Source organism: Lepisma saccharinum, chromosome 2 (assembly GCF_977018435.1).
Source record: "Lepisma saccharinum chromosome 2, izLepSacc3.1, whole genome shotgun sequence".
NCBI classification, from domain to species: Eukaryota; Metazoa; Arthropoda; class Insecta; order Zygentoma; family Lepismatidae; genus Lepisma; species Lepisma saccharinum.
Window position 1 is genome coordinate 200,064,323 of NC_139230.1, and position 12,415 is coordinate 200,076,737.

Consider the following 12,415-nt stretch of genomic DNA (forward strand, 5'->3'; position numbering starts at 1 on the left):
GTGAATTATTTAAAGATGACGTCAGTGATCCAGATTATGTCCCAGGGAAATCACATCATTGTGAATCAAGAGGATGTAAAGATGAATTCTTCTCCTAGTGTTCCAGGTGTCACATCCTGCTTCGCTGGGATCAATTCATTCAATATAGTGGCTGTGCATTTCACAAGAAATGGGTGCTTATTGACAATTCAAAATGTGAGGTAAATAAAGTGCAGAACAATTCTTTAATACCCGATAGCATTGCCCGCCAAAAGAAGGTGAACGGCTTCTCGAAAAGGAGGGAAGAAAAATTAGGAAAAATTACGTAATGAAGGCTATGAATACATCAGTTCAGCTACAGTTGTGTTGGCCAGAACAAGAATAGGATTGTAGTGTCTGCATTGGTGTGTAATATTAACAGCTGAGAATATAAAGAAAATTGTGCTGAGATTTTTTGGCCTCTTGTTGCTGTTTCTTGATAGGGATAGATCGGAAGGCATGTGTTGCTGCAGCTATAAACCTTTGGGTTTAATAAGGTTACAGAGTTAGTTATTTAGCTGGTTAGCCCGAGATTTTTTTTATCCCCATCATGAGCAAAATGAGGGAGTCTCTGCCCACAGTGTCATCTCCAGATTGCTAAAGCAAGTTGGAGAAAGCTTTGTCACATCTCAGCTCATACCCATCATCCTTACATCGTGGACACAATGCAGATGGAAAATTTTCTAGATTTAAGGCACTTGATGAAGATATGAGGCTTTTCCAGCTTAAGAAGACTGATGATGTTTTTTATGTTTACTTGGAAATATATTCCTGAACTATGATTTTAGAGAAGCAACCCGATCACTATTACATGAAAATAAGTTTACTGCAAGAGGATCCCACAAAAATCGTAGTGAAGAGATAGTTGCGAGTTTGCCACCTCCATTGAACAAAGAACCTTTGAAAATAGTGCAGGAGAAGTAAGTGGAGTTATTGTCTTTGTGTGCTGGTCCTTTTCCCTTAGTTCGACAGTGACTTCAAAAAATAATATGCAAATTTGAACCATTCAATTGATCTGTTACAGAACAACGTGTTTCAGGTCACTGCATTTCACAAGAAAATTCATTCTTGTTGCTAATGTAATGTAGACAAATTATCTCTCAAATTTGTTATGAAGTAATTTTGCACTTTTTGTTTTTTTACTTGTACTTAGTAGTGAAAACATATAAACATATAAATCTAAAGAACTTAAAAAATAACCATTACTTTGAAAAGAGATGAAAAAACAAATAAGCATCACAGACAATAACATCATGTATATTATATGTATGATTTTGTTCACATTTTGATTTTAAAAAAAGATTTATCAAATCGTGAGGCTGCAACTTGATACTAATTTGCATGGCATATATCAAAGATATTTCTGAGTGATTAATAATTATGACATGGCATACCGACGTATCTCAATAAATTATGAAATTTCAAGCATGTAAAGCAAGGCCTGCAGCATTCAACCACACTATTTGATTGCTGAAACATAAGTCACTTTTGTGTCAAAATAAAATTTCGTGGGGGCAAATAGTATTCTCACAACTATCTACAAAAGTGTGTGGAAAAACGTTTTTTGCTTCTCCTGAAAACTTTAAAACAGTGAGATACGTTGTTATGTTATCCGACCGACGATATATTATCCTCATACTCATAATAAAATCTTCTGAACTGCAATGATTGATTTAGTTTCAACTAACCAATTAGCTATATTGTTTCTGTTGGATGTGAGACTCACCAGTGTTGACTATTGCTCAATATCATGCTTTCCATTTCGCTGCAACTGAGAGGGGTATGTTGTCCCACTCCTGTGTACATCTTTTCAGGAGGTCATGCAGACAGTATGTGAAAGCACAATAATCCATTGCACTAGGACCTGGATGTTTCACTGGAATGGCATGAATCCCAGTATCATCTGTGATCCACCAATAGAGAGTTTTTCTAGTCCCGTCTAGTTTGCTGCACTTTTTGACACTCTTTGCACTCATGTGTCTAGTAGTTGGTTACAAAGTGCAACACTTGAGTCCTACACTTCATTCATTTGGTGTCATATAGTGTCTTTGGTGTCTGCACCCTTTGCGCTATGTTCTGAAGCAGTGTATAGTGTGGTGTATGATCTTGTGGCATGTGCTAACCAATCAATTAATTCATAATTGGGAAAAGAGAGACGCAGTAGTATATAAATACGGAGAAACTAGTACTCACTTTTATCCGCAAAGCTGTTTTTTCTTCTTTTCGATTAATTTCAGTGGCCACTACCACCATCCTCGTTGGAACTAGTACTGTTGCTTGGCGTGCATCTTTTGTTTGTAGTTCTGTGACTGCCGCTAGGTGCACTGTTGTTAACTGTGCGTCTGGGTTTGTGTCGTCTGCTCCGGGTGATAACTACTGTTGTAGGGGAATCCAAGTGTGGTGCGCTTGCCCGCTATCGATGTTTAGCTCGTGCGGGAAGTGCATTTCCTTGATTTTGGTGTCTACGAGCATGTGGGCAGTGTGTTTGACTTGAACCTTTGAATGAACCAGTTTGTAATCATGCACAAGGGTGATTACTCTACAAAAGTAATAGACAAACTAAACAGTGACTCGTACAGTGTCGTCAAAAAAGACCCCACAGACAGGTACAATAGAATTGTGAAAAATGCAGTGAAATCTAGTGCCATACTTAGTGAACAAGACCACAAATTCCTCCTCAACCCCCACCCGTCACCTGCCATTGCCTATGGCATTCCTAAAACTCATAAACCTGGAATCACCATGCACCTTATAATACCTGGCTTCAATTACCCCACGGTTCACCTAACAAACTGGCTAAAAAACAAAATATCTCAATTCAACCACAAACTTACATATGTGTTACGCAACAGTGCCGATGCTAAAAATCTGGTGACTTCAATAATGCAAGCTGACAGTGCAAAATTAGCCAGCATTGACGTAGTAGATATGTACAGTTCAATCCCCATAGACCTAGCACTGCGTTCAGTTGAAAGATGGCTGACAACAAACAGAACCCCTGCTCTAGAGGTACAAGAGATAACCAGGCTATTGGATGTTTGTCTAAAACACAATTACTTTCAGTTTGAGGATAAATTCTACAATCAATCCGAGGGCCTTGCAATGGGCAATCCGCTATCAGCTCCTTTAGCCAACATTGTCATGCACCTGGCTGAAAAAGAGATACTCCACACTCCAGAACTACAATACATCCAATATGGAAGGTACGCGGACGACACTATAGTTGTATACAAAAAGGCAGAAGAACTCAACCTTCTAGTGAACAAGCTAAATGGCATCAACCCCAGGCTCAACTTCACTGTAGAACAAGAAAAACATGGTAAAATCAACTTCCTGGGCATCACCATCAGCTGTACACTTAACAAATTCACAACCACTGTCTACAGAAAACTGGATGCAGGCAACCAGTACATACATGCTCTCTCTCTAGCCATCCCCCCTTGCAAAAAGCCAATGTGTGGCTGAACTTTTATCGAAGAGCCTTTCCTACTGTTGCAGAGAAGAGTATCTGCGAGAGGAGATAGCCACCATCACTGAAATAGCCCTGACACATGGCTACACTGAAGCACAACTTTCCACTTGGTGCAGTAAAGGGGAAATACAGGTCAGACACCCTAACCAACCACAAGCAACCCAGCCACAATCAACACTCAGCGGCCAATATAAATGGTTTGCCTTCCCCTACCATCCCACCACTTCCAACCACATATCCAAAGCCCTTCTCCCATATGGCATCAAAGTAGCACACAAACCCAATTCCAAAATAGCTGATAAACTGAACAAACACAAACGGTACTTCCTCTACCCCCTTGATAACCCAGGTGTATACGATGCAGAGTGTGAATTCAAGGCTCATTACATCAGCAGGTCCATCAGATCTGTCAATGAAAGAGTCCAACAGCACCTAGCAGATGCGAAAAAAGCCCAACCCACCACTGGTCTTGCTAAACACATCAAATACAATAGCCATAAAATTCAAAAGGTTCAAGTCAGACGCACTGCCCACACACTCGTAAACACCAAAATCAAGGAAATGCATGCCATAATGCACTTCCCACATGAGCTAAACATCGATAGCAGGTAAGTGCACCACACTTGGATTCCCCTACTACAACAGTTATCACCTGGAAATAGTAGACGACACAAACCCAGACGCACAGTTAACAACAGCGCACCTAGCAGCAGCCAGAGAACTACAAACAAAAGACGCATGCCAAGCAACAGTACAGCAAGTTCCAAAGAGGATGGTGGCAGTGGCCACTGAAATTAATCGAAAAAGAAGAAAAACACAGCTTCGCAGATAAAAGTGAGGACTAGTTTCTCCATATTTATTTAATCAATTAATGTCAAAAAAAGCAGGCATGCATTTGTTGAATCATCTGAACTTGATACACTATTTTTATGTACACTGTCTGCTTGGTTGAACACAATTTCCTTGCACCAGCTTGACACTGGTATGCACCTGCACTACATCTAGTGACAAAAAGGGCAGTGAACTATATGGGACTACATGAATAGATGTCCTGTCTGGTTACAGTTTCACCATAGAGATGTCCATACATGGCCTGAATTTCATTATTGTAAATTAATGTTAGGTATGTTCCTGGTAATATATGGAATTATTGCTTTCTTCCTTTGTTTCAGGATATTTCATCAGAAAACATGAAATATTTCACAGAGTATGATGAGGAAATATTCGATGATAGTGATTTCTACCAACTGCTCCTTAGGGCACTCATAGATAATAAATCTGAGGATACAACAGAGCCAGTGATATTGGGAAGGTAAATTGAAAAATAAATAGTCATAATATTCACTTACATTATAGGCAATACTAATATTTTTGACTGTATATGGATATCATTCATTTTTTAAAAATCTTACTATACTGCACATTTCACAGATAATCACATTTTTACTGTGCAAGGATATCAGCCATGGTTAGTCAGAACAAAGAATATGATAGTTTTTGCACTTCTTAGTATAATATACTCATGTACTCACAGATAAGTTAATCTGTTAATTACACCTCTTAATTATTCATAATTATGCAGGTATATGATTTCTTATTTTTCAGGCAGGTCACTATAATGGGAAGAAGTAGGATTTATTTACTATAACTGAATCGTACAGACTTTATTGAGAACTTTTGAGTTCTGAAACTGTAGTCATGTGTTTATTTCATTTGGTTTACTTAAAAATTGAATCAGAGTTAATATTACATAAATAGTAGAGGGGGGAAAGTGACTGCTTACTCATGTCCCATATCTGAATCTGGAAAAGAAAACTTATTTGCATAATTATTTGATGTAAAGAATAGGAAAAATTGGATCTTCTAATTTGAGCACAGCATAATTAGCTGTTTATAAAACTAAAAACTAAGACATATTTGGGTGGTAAGACCATGATCAAGTACAATTCAGATTTTTAAATTATTAAATTCTCAAATTCTCAAAGTAGTAGTACAGTATTTGAAATAAATTTAAAATAAACTTCATAATTCTCTTAGCATGCATCAGACTCTTCGCTTGTGCTTCCTTTCCTATTTTCCTATATGGCAACTTTTTTCTGGTGCTTTTCTTAACATGGCCAATGCCTCTGTTATTCATGTTGAGAGGAATAAATAACGCGGTTGATAATATAAGACGTAAACGAGTTACTAAAAATATATCCGTGAAACTTATTTGTATATGTTCTATTAATTTCGGTAGCCTCTGCCACCATCCACTTGGGAACTCGATGCTTCACTGTTAGGTTGACTTCCGGTTCCTTTTGTTGTTTCCTCGACTACCGGAACCTTCGTTTGTGAAGGAGCTACGGGAATATGAAAGAAACGAATGCAAACTGTTGGTTCGACGAATGGACATAAGTTTCCTCAGAGCGTGCAAAACATGTGACGTCTTCCCAAAGTTTATTCAGTGGAAAGTGCCGGTGAACAGCTATGAAAAACGTCGTTTACGATGCACAACAGCGAGTGCTTACAGCCGTTATTGCAGACAAACACACAGAAATTCGACAGCTGGCGCACATGTGCGATAAACAAAAAAACTACCTCGTATCAGTGCTAAACCCCACGAGATGGGAACATGCTAACCAAAATATAGATTGCATGCTACATACTGGAAAAAATTTAAAAAAACAGTACCCTCACCAACAAACTACACCACATGGGGGAAAGTGGCCGAGTGAAAGTTTGAATGACCTAAATGACGGACAAATGAACAACATTGTCAACTTGACGAACCTCAACATTCCACAATCATTCAAAAATCTCCTAGTTTTCGACGAAAAATTCAATGTACTAACCAGTGAACCCTCCCACCCTAGATATCATATGTGCAGCAGAAAAAGCAGCTTGTTTTGCACCCAACCCGCAACATGCGGACAGCATACAGACAGCGACAGCAGGCATTTTGCAGAAGGCGGCTCTACAGAAGGTATCTAAATCCCACCCGACCCACCAAAAAATCAGGTCAGTGCTAACCGAATTCAAATCTTGGCTGGAAGCCAACAACTGTTGGTGCATGAAATCAGATAAAACAAATCAGTATGTGATCATGTATAAAGGTGACTACTCCCGAAAAATGCATGAAAAACTAAATAGTGATTCATACAAGACAATCTACGGGACCCAACCAAAAAGTGCAAATGCATAATCAAGCGTGCAGTTGAAGGTTGTGTAATGCTGAACCAGGAAGACTGCAAACTTCTCCTCAACACCCACCCATCTCTCGCTTATGGCATTCCAAAAATTCACAAACAGGGGATTCCGATGCGCCTCATTGTCGCAGGTTTCAACCAACCAACAGTCCACCTCACAAAGTGGGCTAAAAAAAGAAAATCTCTCAGCACAATCACAAACTGACCTACATTTTCTGAAACAGCACAGATGCCAAAGAACCAATAACATCAATAGTACAAGCCAACCATGCCAAAATTGCCAGCATAGATATGGTTGACATGTATAACTCCATCCCAATTGACCTAGCCCTCACCTCAGTGGAAAGATGGCTTTCTGCCAATAAGGTCTCACCAGTGGAAGTATCTCATGTATGCAAGTTATTGGAAATCTGCCTCCGGCACAACTATTTCAATTTCAAGAAAAGTATTTCATACAAACAGAAGGTTTGGCCATGGGCAACCCCCTGTCCGCTCCCATAGCAAACATTGTCATGCACCTAGCTGAAAAAGATATTCTTCACTCACCAGAACTCCGATATGTACAATATGGCAGATATGCAGATGACACCTTGGTCGTTTACAAAAGGGAAGAGGAAATAGATCTACTCATGGAAAAACTTAGCAACATTCACCCCAGGTTGAAATTTACAATAGAACGGGAAAACCAAGGCATCCGTAACTTCCTAGATCCAATCATCAAAAGGAGGGACAACAAATTCACCACCACGGTTTATATAAAACCAGGGGCAGGGAACCAGTATATCCACTCCCTTTCCAACCACCCACCCCAACATAAAGCCAACGTATGGCTTAACTTCTACAGAAGAGCTTTCTCGCACTGTTCAAGTAAAGAGGATTTGAAGGCAGAAGTTACCATAGTGACGGACATAGGACTTCAAAATGGATACACAGTACATCAACTCTCCACATGGTGCAGCAAAGCGGAAATGCAAGTACGACAACCTAACATACTCCACCCAACCAGCAGTGATAGAGCTAAATGGATTGCCTTCCCTTACCACCAGACTACATCCAACCGCCTAGCCAAGACCTTGAAACAATATGACATAAAACTCGCACACAAACCAATGAACAAAATAGCCAGTCCCCTAAGCAAACACAAGAGATCATTCCTTTCCCCACTAGACAACCCAGGTGTATATGACGCCCAGTGACTCACACTACAGGGCCTCCCCGATGGAGCAGTGGTAGCGTCATCGCCTTGTAATCAAGGGGTCCCGGGTTCGATACCCGGTTGAGGCACATAGTGGTTCGGATCCCACTTTAAACTGTAGGTCCAGTCCCGATTAGCCTTACTGTGCATAAAGTGGACTTAAAACACCAAATCAAACCAAGACTCACACTGGATCTGCCAACGAGCGTATACAACAGCATTTAGCGGGTGCAAAAAAATCCCAACCCACTACCAGGCTAGCAAGACACCTCAAGTTCAATAAACACAGGATCCAAAAAGTTTCAGTTAGGCACACATCTCGCACCCTAATTGACACCAAAATCAAAGAGAGACATGCAATTATGCACTTTCCGCACGAGCTGAATATTGACAGTGGTCAGGCTCATCATGTTTGGCTCCCGCTATTACAACAGCTCAAACCCATCACGCACAGCAGACGAAATGGCTACACCAGCGTCCCTAGCGGTAGTCGAGGAAACAACAACAGGAACCGGAAGTCAACCTAACAGTGAAGCATCGAGTTCCCAAGTGGATGGTGGCAGAGGCTACTGAAATTAATAGAACATTTACAAGTAAGTTTTGCCTCTGTTATATAATGGATGGAACAGATTAGTTGATACTCTTTTAGGCATATCACTTATTGCCAATAATTTTAAATAGCATTATTTTAGTGAAAAATGTCAATATTGTTATTTTTTAATGGATAACTATATACCAGGTGTTTCATAAATAATTAAGGGGTTACAAAAATTTATTGCAAGTAAACTATTGAACTTTCGTTAATTAAACCAGTCCAGAATGAACTAGGAACTCAAAGCAGTGTTTTTTTTTTTAGCACCTACAAATGTTCAATGTATGCACCATGGGTGACACAGCACGCATCAACACCATAGGAACGCAAACAGTTAGTGCATGCATCTTTCGTTAAGCTAAGAGTTCATATCCCTACCGCTAGGCGACACTCAAATCACCCACACCACTCACAGTGTTTTGTACAATGTTTTGGTCCCCAAGATCACGCGACCTTACACCGTGTGACTTCTTTTTGCGGTGTTTCATGAAAGACTGGGTATTCTTCTCACCGATGCCATGTGATATAGCAGCCCTAAGGGAGCAATAGACACTATCTACAGGCCCATGTTGATGCGAGTGTTGCAAGAAGTAGACTATCGTGTTGATGTGTGCCGTGTCACTCGTGGTGCATACATTGAACATTTGTAGGTGTTAAAAAAAACTGTTGAGGAGTTCCTTGTTCGTTCTGGACTGGTTTCATTACTGTAAGTTCAATAGTTTACTTGCAATAAATTTTTGTAGCCCCTCAATTATTTATGAAACATCCTGTAAAAATCACATTTCTTGAGTTTTTAAAGTAAATGTTGAAATACAGTTCCATTTTCTCAGGAAAAAGGAATTACTTGTATTAATTGTATTAAGGTGAATGCACCATTCAGATTCTCTAATGCAACATTTGTTATTTTATATCTGAGATCAATAAATTTATATCTGTACTTTATTTCATATAGGCCCATCCTAGACTTTAGACATTTAAATCTTTGCATGGTGATTGTTTTCTCTAGTGATGGGACAGATTAATCTGTACTCAATCGGTATCAGCCTATGTAGGCATATCAATAAAATTGCCGATTGTTCTACTGATTCAATGTATCTATGAATATCTTACAATTTAGTGCAAAATTATGCCATTTTGTTATAATTTTTATGGATAATCTCCATTCCCTATTTTTAAAAAGTAAATGTCTAAATTTTCAACTCCTTTAGCACTGCAGTCACCTCAAAATACATTCATTAAGGAACCATTCAGGTTCTTCAATGACCATTTGGAATTTTATATGGTATCAGTAGAATATCGGTTATTTGTATTGGTTAATTTTATATCGGTACTTTATCATTATCTGTCAAAATTTCATATCAGCCCATCCCTAGCTTTATTCTATTGAAATCAATTTTTTTACTAACCTCTTACGTCACCTATTTTGTTGTCATATTCTAGAGATTGACAATAGACAAAACATTTTTAAAATGCAAGTAACTTTGATTTGTTCAATTTCTTATTAACTTTGTTCTGAACTTTCAATTAGCAGTATATATTGCATAATTTTCTCAGTGTTTAAAATCCACGTCTTGCTTAATTTTCTTTCTTCAATACAATTATTGATATTTTTGTATATTTCAGGAAATGGCTTGAACTTCAAAAAATACGAACCAAAATGAAAAAAGTAAGTGATCTAAAAGGTACCAAAGGGCGTAAAATACGCTACGATGTCCACTCAAAATTAGTTAACTTCATGGCACCTGTAATGACTTCTACTTGGACAGAAGAATCAAAGAATGAACTCTATAAATCTTTATTTGGCAGTGACAAGTACAATCGTGAATTAAAGTTGTAAATGATGTACGAAGTGTAAATATGTATGAAGATGTTATCATGGATACATGCTTTATATTTATGTGAAACTTTATTGATGTTGAAGTAATAGTGAATTTCTTAAGATCTCAATTGACAAACTCGAACAAGTGTTACTTTAAATAGCAGTCCAGAACCTTCTTTTTTTTCTATATACTTGCATATGACAGTCCACTGTATTTGTGATTATAATGCTATTCAGTAGCATTGGTTGTAAGGACAGCTTTTGAGTCTGAAACAATATTTAAAAGTACATAATATTTTCATTGGAAATTTTTAATAGATCTGGACGGTAACAAAATAAAATTGAAAAGTTACACTGGAGTAGCATACACAGTGCGGTGTATGCTGGCGCCACCTACCGAGCAAAAAAAAATCAGTCTCTATTTCAAATTGCCGCACTGTGTATGTGTGTAAATTTGGACAATTATAATTATGCTTAAGTGTTAGCAATATTAAAACAAAAATATAGTGCATACTTACCTTGTCAATTTTGTATGTTCATTTACACAGCATTAATAAAAACTCTTTATTTTAAAAATTGCATTTCTGTCACAATTTTATACTCCAAATATCAACACTGACATATCGGGAGATACAGTGGAACTCTTATATTATGTTCACAGGTCCTATATTTTTTTTATATTTTAAGTTGTTTTTTTCATCTTGGTTCCCTGAAAAATATATGATGTTCCACTGTATCTAGATCCAGAATGGTGTTATTAGCTGACTAAGTGGTTACTGTAATTGAAGAGATCGCTAAGTGTGACTGGTGGGTCAGGAAGTTTAACACAAGTTGAAATACACATGCACTATATTCTTATTAGGGATGGAACTGATTAATCCATACTCTTAGTATCTGCTGATATAATCATATAAAATTTCCGATAATTTTGCTGATCCAATTTCTGCAAATAGTCATTATCTGGGTGCAAAATTATTACTTGAATATAAAAGCAGGGTTGTTAAAGGTCCAGAAATTTTAAATAAATTCAATTCTGGTCCAGGAGAGAAAGTCAGGAAGTGTAAATGGGATCTAGACTGTAAATAACCTTTTTATGTTTAAAGTATTTCAATTCAGTCCAGGAACCATATTTTTCCAGATCAATTTAAATACGGTCAAAGTTCCGTATTGAAATGAAAGAATATGCAATTTGGACAGAATTTAAATTGTGAGAAAAAAGGTTCTGGTCCTGTTGCAGAACGTATTAGATTTTATGGGTTCATGGACCTTGAACAACCCTGTATGAAAGTATAACTTGTATTCTTCTTTGTAGCTGATCGGTGGTGATTTATTCATTCTTAGTTTTTGGACTTTTAAACAGTGTTAATTTTAAAATACCAACGTTTCGGAGGCTGAATCTGCCTCCATCTTCAGGGTAGCATGTATTCTGTTAAATTATATGGTGTCTATAAATGGTTGCCCTGGAGGATTATTCTTGGTGGCCAAGGCTACACCTCATCTGTCGGTCACAATGACCTCTATGTACCTAGGTAGACACCATATAATTTAACAGACTACACGCTACCCTGAAGATGGAGGCAGATTCAGCCTCCGAAACGTTGGTATTTTAAAATTAACATAGTGGTTAAAAGTCCAAAAAGTAAGAATATAACTTGTGTAACTTAATTTTGTAAAATATCAAAATACACAATTTTTGTTTGCATTGCAGATGTTAGGGGAGAACTCTCAAAATAAAAGTTATGAGAAACATCAGTTTAAAAGTATTCACATCTAACCCACTGAATGTGCACTGTTCTATTCTAAAGGCAATTTTCAGAGTATTATAGATGAAGTAGACTCGTGTCACATGTTGCAGGAGTTCCTACAGTCTCCAATGTCTGTCTCCTACCTTTGTTGAGTTCACCTCTAGTATCCGCAATGCCTCATATTATTACATATATTAAAGTGATGAATGAACCATTCAGGTCATACGTGATTTTATAAATTATACATTTTATATTAGATCAGTATATTTCATAGTGGTCCATACCCAATTGTTAATATTTTCACAAGATGTTGCAACCCTGTATCCATTTTATTTTCCAAAGCAAAATTGTAAGTCCTCTGAATACTTACATTAGTTAAGGAGGTA

General features: G+C 37.8%; 1 protein-coding gene across 1 annotated transcript in view; it reads left to right on the plus strand.

Moving 5' to 3' along the window:
- The window catches only part of LOC145984257 (protein AATF-like), a 46,554-nt gene extending 35,715 nt beyond the window's left edge, over nucleotides 1–10,839 (plus strand). Inside the window, exons 7-8 of the mRNA XM_083117862.1 lie at nucleotides 4,663–4,802; nucleotides 10,089–10,839. Of these exons, the coding sequence (XP_082973988.1) occupies nucleotides 4,663–4,802; nucleotides 10,089–10,302 (354 nt within the window). The 3' untranslated portion in view covers nucleotides 10,303–10,839. The remainder of the gene's footprint in view (nucleotides 1–4,662; nucleotides 4,803–10,088) is intronic.
- Nucleotides 10,840–12,415: the final 1,576 nt, after the last annotated feature.